At 49.8% G+C, this 16,823-nt stretch overlaps 1 protein-coding gene across 7 annotated transcripts in view; it reads right to left on the bottom strand.

The window, feature by feature from the left end:
• GATAD2A (GATA zinc finger domain containing 2A) overlaps window positions 1–16,823 on the bottom strand; it is a 101,726-nt gene that overhangs the window by 8,614 nt on the left and 76,289 nt on the right. For all 7 annotated transcript variants that reach the window (XM_049642509.1, XM_049642514.1, XM_049642515.1 and 4 more), the window contains exons 4-8: window positions 3,343–3,475; window positions 3,085–3,216; window positions 1,486–1,575; window positions 736–867; window positions 401–568 (exon numbers count right to left, since the gene is read on the bottom strand). In XM_049642509.1, the coding sequence (XP_049498466.1) occupies window positions 401–568; window positions 736–867; window positions 1,486–1,575; window positions 3,085–3,216; window positions 3,343–3,475 (655 nt within the window). The remainder of the gene's footprint in view (window positions 1–400; window positions 569–735; window positions 868–1,485; window positions 1,576–3,084; window positions 3,217–3,342; window positions 3,476–16,823) is intronic.

The raw sequence follows: 16,823 nt of genomic DNA, 5'->3' as shown, positions 1-16,823 counted from the left end.
GGGAGGAGGGTGGGGAAGGCTATGGTGCCCCGCATCCATCTCCAGGCCTATCAGATTCTTCACCTGGCCTCATCCATCCTCCAAAACATGCTGAGTCCCATACGCAACCTGAATCTTCCCCCCACCACTCAGCTCTGCACCTCTCCCCCTCTCAATAGCTACCCACCTCTGCTAGACCACAGTTCTGAACACAGGACTCCTGCTCGTGACTTTCATACTGTGACAGGTCCCAAGGAGCTCTAGTCTAAACCTCCATGGGGTATACAAGGCCTTGCCTGGCTCTGAGTGGGCAGGCCACAACATACCACTCCAGTGACAAGACTATGCCCCAGGAGTGTGGGCCCTTGATGTGTTGTGTCTGTAGGGCATGTGCCCCACCCTGACTCAGCACAGCCCTCACCTGTGGGATGTTGACGAGCAGACTGGTGTTGGGGACATTGGCGACACGGATGAGGCCCTGCTGGATGATCCTCTGTCCCTGAATTTGCACACTGGGCACAGAGGCCCGAGGGGCCAGGAGGAGCGGTGGCGGCCCCGTGCTGGAATGTTGTCTGATGTTGTGGATTTGCTGTGGGGTGGGATAGGGGATAAGATGGTAAGAGGGATGATGGAGGGAGGGAAGATTTGGGCCCCAGAGCCCCAAACCTGATGACTGGGAAGGGTTGTTCTTGTGAGGTGGTTGGTTGTTTGGAGCTGCTTGGACACTCTTGCATCCTAAAAGCACGCCCTGCTCACCTGAGCCCCCCTGACGAGTGGGGGCATGACGACCTGTGAGCTCGCCTGTGGCCCCAGCTTGGAGGACACCTGCTGTCCGCCGCGGACCAGGGGTGGTGGGATGACACTGCCAGGCATTCTTGTCGAAGAGGTCTGTCAACGGCACCGAACCCCAGGTTTTACATGGCTTTTTTTTTTTTTTTTTTTAAACAAACAGGTTTGCTGTTTTGTAAAAGTACACACTTGTTTTAAAAGGCAGGGGGGAAGCACTAAAATGTCTATTCTAGGCACAAGAAAACAAGGAACATGGACTCTGACAAGAGCTGTGCAGACTGGGCTCACTCAAAAGTGAATTGCACCAACAAGGTAGCATATTTTCACACACAGCAGGTGTCCAGACAACCGAGGCTGGGTGTCACTTGCCTGCTGGTCTGAGCTGGGGGCTCAGGCCTGTTTGAGGGAAGGTGGGCCCCTGTCTAGACCTTGATCTCATGTCTGAGAGTAGGAGCTCTACCCATCTCATCCTATGGACAGAGGAGGTCCTGCTGCATCCCACAACCACCCTTGGGAGTGTCAAAATGAAAGGAGCCTGGTCTGCCTAAATCTTGGTTCTTCTCCAGTTTTGCTAGGACTCCTCCTAGCAGTGACTATTTATTCATGATGTCAACAGTGGCCTAAGTTTGGGCCTCACTCAAATCTAATCAGAAGGAATGGGCAGCCTTTCACAGGAACTGGATCAGGACTGCCCAGGATCACAGAGGGAACACTGACCTGAAGGGATGGCTTGCCAGAAGGAATGTTCTGGGTGCCCCGCACAAGCGGGGGAGGGGTGGTCACGGCACTCCCAGCAGAGCCTGTGGGCTGCAAGAGAGCAGGACATGTGAGAGATGAGGGGGCCGTCAGTCCTGCTCCCCTCACACATAATCCAGACAGAGGAAAATTGGTTTTCTTCCTCTTCCAAAAGCATCAGTCTCTCAAAGGTTCTGCTTCCAGTCTGTTTACGTCTGTAGCAGGAACTGACATGTCTGAAATGGGCAGGGGAGAGATGTTCCAGCACCCCTCACCCCTGGGGACGCTTGGCATCTTTTGTGGTTCAAAAGCAGGTTCTGCCTTCCTGGGAATATGAGGGCTGGCAGTGGTGACTGAGCCAAAGGACCCCAGGCCTGGGTAGACTAATCCCAACCTTGGTGAGAAAATACTGAGTCCAGGAACTTCTTAAAGTAACATATTCCACTAGAGAAGGGACAGTGACAGACTTGGTTCACTTCATCGAGTCTTAAACAGCTGACAAGAAAACAAGTAATAAGCAGGGCTCTGTCCACTGGGAGATTAACAGATGTCAGGCCATGTCCACTAATTGACTATGTGCAAGTGGGAGCTCAAGCAAAGCCTTAAGTCAGACCAATGAGTATCCTCCTGTCCTGTTCCCTTAAGAAGACATGTGTTCCACATACTGTCAGCTCATACTGCCCAAGACACATTTACTTTCTAGCTTACTGATAAAGTGGTTGAAGTAAATAGAAGGGTAGCTTATAAAAACCCAAGAATACAAACTTGACCTTGGCCTACACAGTAAGCTTCATTAAGAAGCAGCATAAGGATGGGGAACCTGGGTGGCTCAGTCAGTTAAGCGTCCAACTTCAGCTCGGGTCATGATCTCCCAAGTTTGTGAGTTCAAGCCCCATGTCGGGCTCTGTGCTGACAGCTCAGAAACTGGAGCCTGCTTCCAATTCTGTGTCTCCGTCTCTCTCTGCCCCTCCCCGACTCACGCTGTATCTCTCTCTGCTTCAAAAATTAATAAACATTAAAAAAAATTTTTTTAAGAGGCAGCATAAGGAGCCTCAGACCCCAGGGGAGATAGCAAGAGCAAAAGCCCTAGGACCGAAACTCTGGGGCCTGGGCAGCACTTGGCATGCCCCTGTAGCATTAGGGAATCTGTCCACAAAACCATGGTAGCCACTGATGCCCAGCATGGCCATCCACAGGGCAGAAGGCCTCTCTGTAAATGGGCTTGTGACAGTTCTCAATCCAGAAATGTTCTTCTAACAGCTTCAAAGACATCTGTTTTCTTAAGGCTTATAATCTGTAAGGAGTAAGTTTTACATACTCAGATTGAGAATATTCTAGACCAAAATGCACTGTAATATCCTTTTACTGTGACATCGTTTTCGCTAAATCCAAAATTCAAACTTGAGACTGCAAATTTCCACTTCAGATCTTGACCCTCACACCCCTGAGGAAACCTGTTCACCCATGACCAGCCACTCCAGCTCCTGGTACTGAGGTGGGCCAAGGTAATGATTGTGAACTTCTGTCCCCTGTTCTAAATGGCTCTTGTTGGCCTTGAGGAGAGAACAGATGCACACACACCTTCTGGGTGGTGGTTTCCTTTTGTATTTGACTCTGCCGCAACTTTTTTAATAAAACAAGTTTTGCTTCTTCTAATCTTAACTCTTCTTTCAGTTGCTTAATCATCCTTTCTCGTTCTTCAGGACTGCTTTTCTGTAAGGGCAAGAGAACAAGGGTTGAGGGGGAGGGCCACAGCCAGGGAGCACAAGCCCCATGTCACCAGGTCCATTTCAGGGTGTTGTCAGGCAGGGTCATCCCCCAATACAGGGACAAGCTCACCATGAGGGCCTCAGTACTGGTCTCCTTCAAGGCCTCCTTCGTCAGCCCGTTCACCCTTGGGCTTGCGGGCTGCTCATTGTCGGAGAGCACGATCACATCAGGAGAGGGGGCTCTCCTCTCAGACTTCATGTCACTGTGAAGCAGGGATAGCAGGTTGTTACCAGATTGCCTGGACACTGCCAGACGCCGTTCCCCAGAGCCCAGAACCTACATACCACAGATGCACAAATTTAGTCACAGCACAGAGGTGGAGAGCATGGCTGTCCTGCTCACCTTCCCCAGTCTCTTCTCCTTGGGTGTCCTCCCTACCGTACACCCAAATTGACTTCTCTCACTGAACTCACCATAAGGCACCCAAGCCCACAGCTAGGCCTCTAGCTAGGACCATTCTTGGTTGCCCACCTCTGTGTACCCAGAGCCAAGGACAAGCTGGTGTGTTCAAGGGTGATACGGCCATTTTGGAAAACATCAAAGCTTCCTTCTCTATCATGTGGTTCAGTGTTGGATAAAAACACTCAGCCCTTGATCCTGGGGCTGAGGCAGGGTCTTGGCCTATTGTTGGGGCTCCTGTGTGTTGGTGTGACAGTGTCTAAGCCTTTACTGTGTCGCAGAGTCCACACACAAGGTCCCAGAGACAGTGCTTGCCCCCCACCAAGCATCTCCATTTTGGCCAAATGTGAACTTTCCCTTAAAACCTGGCCTCCACTTGTGATGAAAAGGATCTGATCCTTCCTTTCATCAGTGAGAAAACCAGCAGAGGACCAAATACACCCACTAGGTGGCACTGTGACCCAGAGAACAAACTGATGAAGTTAATTGGGAAGAAGAGCTCTAAGTTGTCCCACTCCTCCTACCAGACCCCCAAGGAGAGACAGAGTTATAGAAGGAGAATTAGTACTTTAATAGCCCAATGAGCTGCCTTTTTCATTCCTGGAATGAGCTCTGTCTTTAGGGATGGATGGGCTCAGAGGACCAAATCCCGAGGGTTCATGTCTACCTCTGGACCCTTATCCCCATCCCCTAGAGTTCTCCCCCTGTTCCTCCTAAAGAGTCACATGGTGGTTACACCTCAATACTCCTAACCTTGATCGGATTTAACCAGTGTAGCTGTTGACTGAACTCTCACAAGAGATCAGGGGAATGGACTAAAAGGTGCTATTTCAAGGTATACAGTCTCCTCATTGGGGTTATCAACCCACATTCTCAAGTCCAGAAACTGGTTGGCTATTTATAAAGTAACTCAGAACATCACACTGGACCTCACCAAACCAAAGACCAATGCAATTTGGGAACCACCACTCATCTGTGTGTCTGCAGACTCCCCAATCTGCCCAAGATCAACTCTCAAGGTGACCTTGGGACTCCAATTCCATTTTCTCTGGATGCATCCACAGATATTGAGGGGCAGTGCAAGGCCCTAGCATAGAAGCTGTGGCCACTGGTCCCAGATCAGGTAGGCTCCCAGGTGGCTTTATGCAGACAGAGCAGCAACCCAGACAGAACCATGTTTAGAGTTGCAGACTGCAGGCACTTCTTCCTGAGCAAGAGTGCACAGAGATCATGGCAATCACTTTTTATCATCTTATTGGGGGCATGCAGTTTTCTAAAGGTGAGAGGTCCAATAAAACTCAAATTTGCCCAAGGGAAGAGGGCAGGGTGAGGGACCAAGACCATCTGGAGGCTGAAGCTCCCTGAGATGGCCACTCTGACCACAGCACTCCCAGGTCTCATCTTGGCCTGAGACTAATCAATAACTCATCCAAGAGATGACGTCACCCCACCCCCATCAATGATCACTCAGCATCCCAGCAGCCAGCAGGGAGTGAACTTCCTGTATGCTAATCATCCACCAAAAAGTCATGTGACAAAGGCATTTCCCTCCTTGGTCATGTGACCCTTTTAACTGTGCCTTCCAACATGAAAACCATGGCAACAGCCAGTTCTAACCGGTTCGTGACACGCAGCCTTCATTTTGAGAAGTGAGGTAGGGTTCAGGTGCTGTCAGAAAATGGAGGCAACCCAGCTCACCCCGGGGCTGCCCAGCTGCAGGAACTTCATATGTGGCACCAGCCCACAGGGAGCCGTTGGTGTATTACAGGGATCAGGGTTACCTCTTCCAAACACAGAGAGGCCACCAGCCCCTCTAGTTTCCAACATGGAAAACTTTGCTGAACTCAATTTTTAAAGTAAAGGTGTTTCAAAAGTCTCAGTACTTTATCAGAGTGTGCTTTTAATTCAGGAAAAAGAACACCCCTTTGACACAGGCTGAAAATTACTATGGGCATTCTTTAAAAAAAAAAATTGTTTTAAATTACAAAAACATTTAGGCAGAAGAACAAAAGCAGAGGAAATCTAGCCCAACATTGCCAGGGAAATGGCATTGTGGCCAGGTACGCTGCTCTACTGCGTTTAGTCCATGGTAGCCACCTGAGCACAAAGTTTATTTGGGAGCCATATGATTTCAGGGTAAATCTAATAAGCCCATTCTGTCCATCTTGGGAGTCATGATCAAAAGAGATTTTATGTGACCTATGAAAATCCCTGGAAGCAGACCAGGCTATTATCAGCAAAAAGTCTCACCACCTTCTCCTCTATATGTCAGCCCTGGCTAAAGAAACACAAAAGTTCTGTTACTTACTTGAATCTTCCATCAAGTTTCTTAGAGAGAAGGCAAGGATTATAATCTTATCTCAAGACAGATCCCATGTCCTCAGCACCAGGGTACCATCCCAGTAGTCAGTACAAGGTTAATATTTAGTGTCCCCCTTAGCCTGTGCCAGGGGAAGCAGTCTCATCAAGAGAACACAGAAACTGTGCTTGGCAGCTCTGACCTTTGTTATTCTCTGAACAGGCATGCCTGATGTAGGGTCTGACTGTGGGAAAGGGGACACTTCATTCATTCATCCACTCGTATTTACTGAAAACCCACCTAAGAAAGCAGGTGCTATGCCAAGCAATGAGGATAAATCCCCGGATAAAAGGCAGTTTTATCCTCAGGATCCACCAGGAGGAACAGACCCCCCCAGGAGGAGGAAGGGCAAGCAGGGCCCAAGAAATGGACCACCACTTGCCTAGGCTCACTGAACAGCAGGGAAGCTTCACTGGAGCTCGAAGAAATACAGTATCTTGTTACCCCAAGGACCTGCTCCATCACAGCCTACATTTCACAAGATCCCCAAGATTCTTGCACACACTAGAGAAGCTGGGGAGGACTGTAAACAAAACAAGGCCCCAGGACAACAAACTCTTCCTCAGTGCCCACTTGAAGAGACAGGTATAGTCAGCTACAACCATTCCCTACCAGAACTCTCCCCTACTCTCCTCATCTTTTGGGCCTGGCTAGGTGGGGAAAGGCAGGTAACTATTAGCTGTGTTTAAGAGCTGGGTAGGGGGCTTTGCTAGACCTAGCAACCGCCTCACTCACTCTTGCAAATATTCACTTTGGCTCCACCTGACCCTCCTTCAGTTGTGTTCCTCCACTGGAGCCCATTCACACCTCCCAGGCCAAATCTATCCACTGCCTTTTCCAGCTCCCAGCCCCTATAACCCCCGGCTCCTACTCACAGATACATGGTGCTGTGGGTTCTTCCTGCCTTCACGATCAGTCCCTTCATGGAATGTCCCTCCACCAAACTCCTGAGGCCCCCTTGTGAGCCTCAATGCACACTTCAACACACATTTCAAACCATGTACCCTCCGAAAGGTCCCTGGCTGGCCCAATCCTCCAACATGCCAGCCCTGGGAGCATGATCAGCACTCCCCTAGTCCACTCATGCATGCCTGGGGAAGCCTTAGCTATGCCTGGTACTATTCATCCTGGGGGCGGAGCCCAGGACAGAATTATGGGGTTCCACTGAAAGGCAGCACAGGCCTGAGCAGAGGCTTCCTTGCTGGTAGCCAGCTTACTCACCCTCACTCCAGCAAATCAGTCCAAGGAAAGTGACTTCACCTTTCTACTAGGTCAACTCACCATCCTACAGCCTCCCAGGGTAACAATGTCACTGTCTGACAAGCAGGTTCCCCCACTGCTAGCTGGGACTGGAAGCCATCATAGGCACAGTAGCCATGGCCCCCCAGCCCCACTTGGAGCCTGTCTCCACGAGGCTGAGGCACTTCAGCTCCCAGTGAGGACCAAGATATTCCCAGGGTGACCCAACACGCAAAGGGCAAGAGAGAGGGAGGGGTCCAGCCCTGATGTGACACCATGGCCCCAGGAAAGGGGGTGATGCCCCCTACCTCCACAGAGCCAGAGGGGCAGGAACCTCTCTCTCTAGTGCCACGCTGGCTGGGAGTTGGGGACAGGCAACAGGGCCTCCTCCAAAGCCTGTGGCTGCACTCATGAAAGCTCACCATAAATAGGCACTATGAACCAAGCCTGCACACTGGGGACTTCCCCCACAAAGCCACCCGAGTTTCACTTGGTTCTACCTCTTGTAAGTGAAGACCCAGGGCAGGACATTTCCCTCCCTGTGCCTCTTAAAAGGACCAGGACAGGAATTCCTGCTCTGCTGTCACTCAGGATTGCTGGTGAGGTGAGATCTCGTTGCTGAGGCTCGGACACCCTATGAAACCATCAGGGAGGTTCAGGCTCCAATCTTTCCTAAACAGTAAGGAGCTGCTTGCCATGAATGCAAGCTTGGCACATAGCAGACAACTAGCCATTGAGGGTTAACACTCAAATATTCTCAAACCCAGAAAGGGCAGCAATGTGTCTGTTCTGTGAACTGCTCTGTCACAGCAGCTGGTGCAGGGCCTGGCACAGTAGGTGCTCAGGCAACGTGGCTGGTGGGCATGCCCACCTTACTCTTCCTTAGCACCTGGTTCCAGGATGAAGTCTGTGAGCCCATGAGGAATCCAGTGATGCCTGTAGACTGACTGATGTGGGCGGCTCTTTCCACATGCACAGATGCCACGTTGCTAAAGGATGTGCAAATTCACTTAAAAGGATTTCTGAATTCTGTGTCATTATGTCTTTTCAAGCAATAGGTCTTGGAAGTCCAACTCCTAACCTGTGAGTCAGGACTTTTGGTGACTGTTAAGAAGGAGCCTTACTACTCACAGTCAACAAAACCATGTACAGAAGACCACACCTCTCCATGCTCACACACCCTTCCAGTCCTATCTCTAGGATCTGGGCTGGTTTTGTGGCTCACTCTCTGACCTACAGGAATGCAGAGGAAACAATGCTACAAGCTTTTGTGGCAAGGACACAGAAGCCGTGCAGTTTCCGCTTAGCCCCTCAGAATGCATGCTCCAGTAGGATCTGACCGTACTGAGGATGCCAACCTAGCTGTATGGATGGAGGGTCAACAGACACACAGAGATGGGCCCAGCCATCCTAATGAGTGACAATGCCACTGGGGACATCCAGTCTGGTTGACACAGGACTGCAAGGAGGAGAGCCCAAGAAGCAGTGCCTAGCTAGGACCAACCAACAAGCAGACATGACAAGACAATGCTACACTAATACATCTATACCTTAAACGATTAAGCTAACGGGGCTGATAGCCCAGCTCTGCCCACCCCAGGGAACCAGCCCACACCATTATAACTCCATATCTTTCTCAGACTGTCCCCAACGAGACCCATTCTAGAAATTACCCTGGGACAAAGCAGGGAGAAAGAAGGTGGAAAAGAAAAGGTTTACTTAAGCAGTCACCCCTGCTAAACTTTAAAGCACTCCCAAAAGTTGGGGGCGGGGGGCAGTTCTCTGAACATGGAAGACCATGGCAGATGCAGACTTGAGACGATATGGAAGCACAGCTCCAGAAAGACCTAAGACATCAGAGTGGCTCAAAAAGAAGTCAACAGAGTGTCCCATAGGAGAGGAGAGGGCCATCTGTGGGTCTGGGAGCCACCATAGCTTAAACACTGCACTGAGTGGTGTGAATCAAAGCCAGAAAGCAATTCCACATGCTTAATCTAATGAGTATCCCCTTTCCAGAAACACTTCTAGAAAAATCCTACGAGAGAAAGATGGTTACCACAAGTTCCCAGGTTAGTCCTACCACCTCAAAACATTTCACTGGCAGATCCTGCACATGCCTCTGGGATCTTTCATGGCCATCTGGACATGGGACTGCTCATTAGGACCCCACGACACCCCACCCTGCTTTCCCAAGGGGCACAGTTCACTAAGGGACACTTGATGCGATTAAAGAGGGAACTCTGTTGCACACAGATACGGGCTGTGCCCCAAAGCTAAGGACTTGCCTGCCCAAGGGATGGTAGGCGCTGACGGGTGCCTGGTCCCCTCCCCAGACCCTCAGGGCCCTGGAGCCCACCTGCTTCCTGCCTGCCCTGGCCCCTCTTCAACTCCCTGGACTCCCTTTTTGGCATCCATTACCATTTCTTCCAGCCCTGTAACTTGACACTCTGTTGGCTGGGATGTCAAGAGAAAAGCCCAGAATCTGCTTTATAGGGGCTGGGAAGTCAGAACATATTTTGCTTCTTGGCCACAGAGGCCATGGAGGTGAGCAGCTGGGGATGAGAGTTTTGAAATCCAGCCATCATTCTTCCTGGAGATTTCAGGTCCAGTTATCACTCTGGGAATCCATTATGGTGCACCCTGCAACAGCTACAGCTGAGCATCTCAGAAGAAAGAGAAGGAGTTCCTGGAATCGGGCTCTGGCCCTGCAAGCCCAACCCCCCTCCAGGACCCCCAGCACAGAGGAGAGCAGTCCCAAGGTGCATGGCCAGAGCAGAGGAGTGTTGTGCTGTTATGTTAGCAAGGCCAGGAAGCATTCAGCCTGTCCTGCTGGGGCTCCTTCTAAGGAACACACGAGCCCCCAAAGTCACAGCCTGGCCAGAGAGGCCCAGATGACTTCACTGTAACTGGAGTTAGCAATAGGGGCCAGTTTTAGGGGCGTGGAGAGTCACTAAGGGCTATAGACACAGGGCAAGGATGGGTTAAAGAAAGCACTCCTTGGGGAGAGAAGCCAATAGTGGCCCCACATAAAGACCCCAACACCAAATGGCAATGGGGCAGCCCGGAGGGTTGGCATCCACCCAAGGAGGTCACTGCAGCCTAACTCTGCCAGCAGCCACATGTCTAGCCAGGATCTGACACCACTAGAAGTCTAAATACAATTCAGTATGCTCTGCTCAGAAACTTGGGAAGGGGCACTTCTTACAAATGACCACAGTCATAGAACTGAAAGGCTGACCTATGTTAGGTTTGGAAAAATCACCCAGGACATTTGCTGACCCTCTACGATGGCCATCTCCGTGCCAACCACCAAGATGTAATCTTGTAATCTGTGTACTCCTCTTAACTGACTGTCACCCCATTCTATAGGTGAGGAAGCAGTCTGAAAGGTGTGACTTCTTGAGGTCACACACCTATGGCAGCAGATAACCTGGGCCCACACTAGGCCCAAGTTTCTGTGGACCCTTGGTAATCCTGCCCAATTCTGGGACACCGAAGGCTGTGCATTGCACAGGGACCGAGGCCCCCACCACGGATCAGAACAGTTGCATGCCCGTGGCCTAAAGGGCTCAATGACACCCCAGAAAAAGAAGCAGTCACAGCATGGCAGAGGATGGGTTTCACATGACTGTCAACTCTGACACCTCTAACTCAGATTATCAAATATCATTTTTGGATTAGTTTAAAGAGGAAAATGTTTTTATTTATACTTAGGATCCTGGACAAGCCAGCAGCATCCACATGCCGAGTCTCTGAGGTGAGAAAGAGAGGACAGTGTGACAACATGGATGTGGTCCTCAGAGTGACTGGGCTAGAACTCTTGCCTGCCTAGGAAACGAGCCGGGGGGGGGGGGGGGGGGGGGGGGGCGCTGTGGGGGGTGCAGCACTCAGGCATCCAGATTCCCAAAGGGCCCAGGGCCTGGGAGAATGAGGAAAAAGGAACATGGGACCCTAGACGCCACAGCACCAACACTGGCGTTCCCTCCTTCCTCCAGTCACTGGACCCACATGCCAGACCAACCTTCCTCCAGGTAAGAACACAAAGAGAACCTAGGAGCACTCTGAAGCATGGAGGGAATCCCTACATCACATAAACCCAAACATCTCCTGGCATGCCAGCTCCACCACCACCTCACAGCAAGAGAAAACTCACCTGTGTGCAGATAGATGAAAACCACCCATAAGAAATAAACATTGCTTTCCAGCTTGGAGCAACTACAAATTTTTGTGATAAATGGAAAGTGCTTGCTTTTGCCTGAAAGTTTATTGCCCCCTTAAAAAATCTGTGTTTCAAACAGCTGGATCCTCCCCCACCTTTCCCTGGCAAATCTCAACTTGTTCTCTCAGCACAGCTCTGGTGCTTCCCACACCCCACCAGATCTGCTCCAGCTGCTGTAAGTGCAGCAGGACCATGGGAGGCTGGGCTTACCTCTGCAGCTATGGGGGCTCCACTCAATCACCAAACCTCAATGACCCTCAGTTCCTTCATCTGCAGAATGGGATTCTGTTGACCTCCAGGAAATGTTGTAAAATGTAAAAGGCACAAAAAGTGCACCTAGTCCACAAATGACAGCCCCACTTCTCTTCCCCATCCTTGCTGAACATGACGTGGACAGACAGAACAGCTCCCATCACCTATGTAGCTATAATTTAGCTCTGAACTGACTCATCAGGTCACCTGCCTGCAGTCAGAAGTCCCTGGGAACAAGGTTCCACACTGAGGGCTTCTCTTCCTTCTACTGTCTGACTCCAGCAGGCCATTAACCACTGCTGCCTGAGAGGTGAGCACACTGCTCTGGTGGATGTCCTGGTCTCTGCCCATGCCAGATGACCTATCCCCAGCCCACCTAAGCAACTCTGCATTGAACTGGGCTCTGCCAGGTCGTTTTCATTGTAACACTGAGACAACTGCCTTTTTCACCAAATTAGGACAGTAGAGCCAAATTGCCAGGATTCAGTGACACCATACTGTAGGCAAAGCCCTGAATGAAGTACAAGCTATTGACTTTATTTAATTTCAACCCTGGAGTATGTACCTTTTCAATTTTTTTTTTTTTTTTTTTTTTTTTTGAGAGAGCATGAGTGAGTGAGAGGCAGAGGGATGGAGAAGGGAGCGAGCGAGCACGGGGTGTGAAGCCCAGAGTGGGGCTCAAGCTCACCCGAAGTGGGACTTGAGCTCACCCCAGGTGGGGCTCAAACTCATGAACCATGAGATCATGACCTGAGCCGAAGTCGGACACTTAACAGGTGCCCAAGTACGTACCTTTTTAATACTCTGTTGTCAAGATAAAGCACTCCTGCTGTGTACCAAATGACAGCCATCCAGAAGAAAAGCATGTGTATGAGCACTCACAATACATGAAGGAAAGACTGACAGACACATTGTGGTTAGACTTTTGAGTGTTTGGCAGACATTTCCCCCAAAATGGTTAAAGCAAAGCCTGTTTCTTCTAGGAAACAACCGACAGTATTTGTTGCCAATGATAAAAGTCCAAGCTTCCAACAAACAAAATGTAGAATTTTGGAAAATTTGTGTTTGCTTCCATGAGCCCAAGAAGTCAGATATTAGCTAATCTGATTTTGTGATATTGAATAATGCAATGTATATTTCAAAGGTCTCTATAACTCTGTAAACTACTATTTTCTAATGTTTCATGGTATTACAAACTCAAACATGAGTAAAAGATCACTCAGGGGGAGAAGTCACAAATCACCGAGGCAGAAGAATCCCGAATAATTTGTGCAGCTGCTCTGCTCTTCGGGAGGTGTGTGTATGTGTGACTCTTCACCCCTCAGGTGTGGGCTGCACCTGGTAACTTCCTTCCAAGGAGTCCAACATAGAAAGAGAGAAGAGAGTAACTTTACAGTGGAGATACCTGACAGATGCCATGTCAACCAGGTGATTAAGGTCAACATCACAGTGAAAAGTCAAGATGATGGCATGTGCTGTAGAGACAATATGGTAAGAAGAGTACTGCACCTCTGTGGTCCTCTCCAAACCCATCAACCCAGGCCAACAATGAAAAAACACCAGACATATCACAACTAAAGGATTTCCCACAACACACCTGACCAGTCCTCTTCAAAACTGTCGAGGTCATCAAAAATAAGAAAGTCTGAGAAACTCTCAGCCCAGATGAGTCTAAGGAGACATGATGACCAAATCCAGGACAGAATTAATAAATATTTTCAAATTTCCAACAAAGCAAATGGCCAAAAGATATTTTTCACATAACCAAGATGGAAAGGGGGTTGCACCAATGCTTTCAGCAAGGCATTGCCAAGGTTTCCCATGGCAAGGGCTAGTGTGAGCAAAGGCTCCTGAGTGGAGTCCTCCTGACACATCATGGCCCATATGGCTGTCACTTGCTGCCAAAGTTGTGTTCTGAAAAGTGAGACACGCTAAAAATTTCACAGAACTCACCCAACAGATTCGCCATAATTTCCCTATAAAATCTATTCAATTATAAGCCAACAAAATTTGGCCCTGTTTATGGCCTTAAAAGCAGCAACTGTAGGAGCGCCTGGCTGGTTTAGCAGGTGGAGCATGCGACTCTTGGTCTTGGGATTGTGAGTTCTAGACCCACACTGACTTTTGAGATTGCTCAAAAATAAAATCTTAAAAAAAAAAAAAAAAAAAGGTGGGGGGGGGAGTGGTAACTGTACAGGCTCTACAGTTACCCAATTCACAGTGAACCTGGCACCATCTAGGGCAGCCTAGACACCCTGCGTATGCAGATGGGGAGGCCAAGCCCAGACTTCCCTCGGAGGTCAGTCAGGTGCCCCAGGCTCCTAATGCCAGGACACTAAGGGTGGTGTCCATTCTCATACCCCATTCCCTTCCTACCTCCATTCTCCAGGTAAAGGCATTTCCCTCTCTCCCTCCTCCAGACATGTTTACCTCCACCATCACAATCAGGTGTCCCACAAGCTTCTGGGCTATACCCAGGCCCAGAGCACATCAACTCTCTTCCCTCCAGAAGGTGCCCCATGGCTCATCCTTCCCACCGGACAACCTGGCCCTGCTCCCACTGCCACTGTGGGCCTTCTCAGGCCCTCTCACCAAACCCAGTGCCTCCAAGGACTTGGAGCCCCTAAGCACCCCAATTTCTGGTGTGTGAGCTCCATAAAATATGCTACCCAGACCACTCTTTCCCACAATGCCCACGGACACTGCAAGTCCTCTTGAAGGAGGGAACACTGGATACCTGGACTTGTTCCCTTTAGAGAGTGTGGCTGTGTTAAAGTTGCTTCTGAATGCTATCAAGGCCCTGCACTAGGGAACTCTGCATGTCACCAGGTCTTAGTCCCACTAAGATCCAAATAAAGCTTTTCAATGTGGTTATTTACATCAGGACTATTTTTATGATTTAAGCTCTAAAAATAAGCAGTCTTATGGCTTGGGACCCAAGGAAAGGGATTAGTAACGTCTGGTATGTCTCCCCTCTCCACCCAACAGACACTCCCTACCTCCTCTCCCATCCCACCCCCAGGCAGGCCCCTCTCACCAACATCTAGGCTGCTTTGGCCACTTCAGTGTCTCTGAAGGCAACTGACCTTGCCTGGCCACTGTGTCACCACCTTTTTCCCACAGAGGTCTGTGACCATTCACCTGCCTTCCTTTCCCTCATTCTTGGACAACTCTAAGTCCCAAGACGTCTTCCTATCAGCACTGTGACACACCTTACTAGACCACACTGGGAGCTTCTGAAGCTTAAGAACGACCAGCCTCACATCAGAGAAGACAATGAGCTTCACCAGGGTAGAGTGAATGCTCCCGGGCCACATGGGGATGTGAATGGAATGAGGCTGCTGGACGTCAATTCTTTTTCCACCACCTGCTACTCCCCTTGGGCTCACAAATTATAATTCACATGCTCATCTCTTTGACAGAAAGAAAACCACCCTGGAAATCTCTTACCACTGGGTCAGCTCTCCTTTTCTTCCAGGCGCTTTCTGCTGAGAGAAGTCTTCTCAAGGTGGACTCCTGGTTGCCCCACCTGGAGTCACACAGGCCCTTGGGAGGTCCCAGGCATTTACCCCTGTTTTTTACCTATTCTACACAGGGCCCTCTTCATCCCACTGTTTCACCAGGCTAGGTGGCTGCGAGGGACAGGACAGGATCCCTCAGGCCAGTGTGCTTGCCACCCCCACCATCCAGGTTTGTTATGGTTTTGGTACAAACAGTTCTCAACACAGCACAGAATTGGCTGCAAGATACAAAACAAAGCACATGAAAGCAGTTTTAAGTGGCATAGTGGAAGGCTGGTAAGAGCCCTCACATATCTGCGCAGGTAAAACATTTAAATGATCTGCTACAGCAGCTAAGGCACCAGTTAAAGGATGAGGAATCTGTCAGGTGACAAACAAAGCACTAGCAGGAATATGTGCTGAAGAGGTATCAGAAACTTCAACTGCAGAATTAAACTAAATAATTTCAAAATAAAATGACCTGCTTAATCTATAATTCTGCTTAACTCACATGTCTGAAGAGCCCCTGATTGCTAAAGGAGGAGTCTTGACAGGCGTTTACCTCACTGACTGTACACAGTGGCCTTCTGGTTCCTGTCAGGACCATCACATCCCTAAGAAGGCAGGCACCGTCCAGTGAGAAAGGGACAGCCCTTCATGACTAGAGGAAGGTATTGTAAAGGCAAGGGGCAGGTGGCTCCTTACCTCTTATCAGGCTGGCTTACACTAGCCCCATGTGAACTAAGTCTCTTTGGGAGTTAGAAAGAGGACATCCAGAGTCTGTCACTCTGATACCCCAGCATTACCTAATGATTTTTAGAAGTACAGGTGAACCTCTCAAATTTCAATAATTTCAAACCTAGGATAAGATATAGTCCAGAATAAAGGCATGTGGACAAAAAGACAGAACTGGGATGAAGAGCCTGGAGGGAAGGGATAAGGCAGAGAATGAGGAGATAAGAGAGGCCACAGCTTAGGCAGGGAAGGAAGCACAGAACCAGAACCAGATTTCCAAAGGAATATGCCTCTCAGTTCCCATGCGCTAACCAAGCTAAGAAAAGCAAGCAGGCTATGGAGAGTTCTAGTCTGAGTTGATGGAGCTGCTCCTTGAGACTGCCCAGCCCCTCCTAGAAGTCACCTAGCAGTAGAGAATTAGAAAGTAAAAGGCAGCAGCCAGCCCACAACAGGTGCTGGGGCTGGGCTGGACTCCAGAGAACCTTCCAGAAGAGTGCAGGAGGCCCCAGACTCAGGGGAAGTGATGGTCACACAGTAGACAGGCTTCTGGCTGAGAGACTTCCAAAGCATTCACACAAAAGGGGAGGGGGAGGGAGAGGTGGTCATTCCCTATGAGGAAGACCGTCAGAGAGTCAAGAGTGAGGGTCGCAACCACACCTGCCCAGGCAGGGCAAAAACCCAAGCCATCACACCCACAGCTGTGTTACATCCACCCAATTCCCTCAAGGATGCACATTCCAGCAGACAGCTGGCCAGACCAGGCACAGCTATGATGGGGCACGGTCCTGAAAAGAGAATAGATGGGGGCTCGGGTCAGTACATAGCTGGTGAGAACTGCCTTTCTATC

Source organism: Panthera uncia, chromosome A2 (genome assembly GCF_023721935.1).
Source record: "Panthera uncia isolate 11264 chromosome A2, Puncia_PCG_1.0, whole genome shotgun sequence".
Lineage (NCBI taxonomy): Eukaryota > Metazoa > Chordata > Mammalia > Carnivora > Felidae > Panthera > Panthera uncia.
The sequence above is the reverse complement of the archived record's forward strand: the minus strand, read 5'-3'. Positions and strand labels throughout refer to the sequence as shown.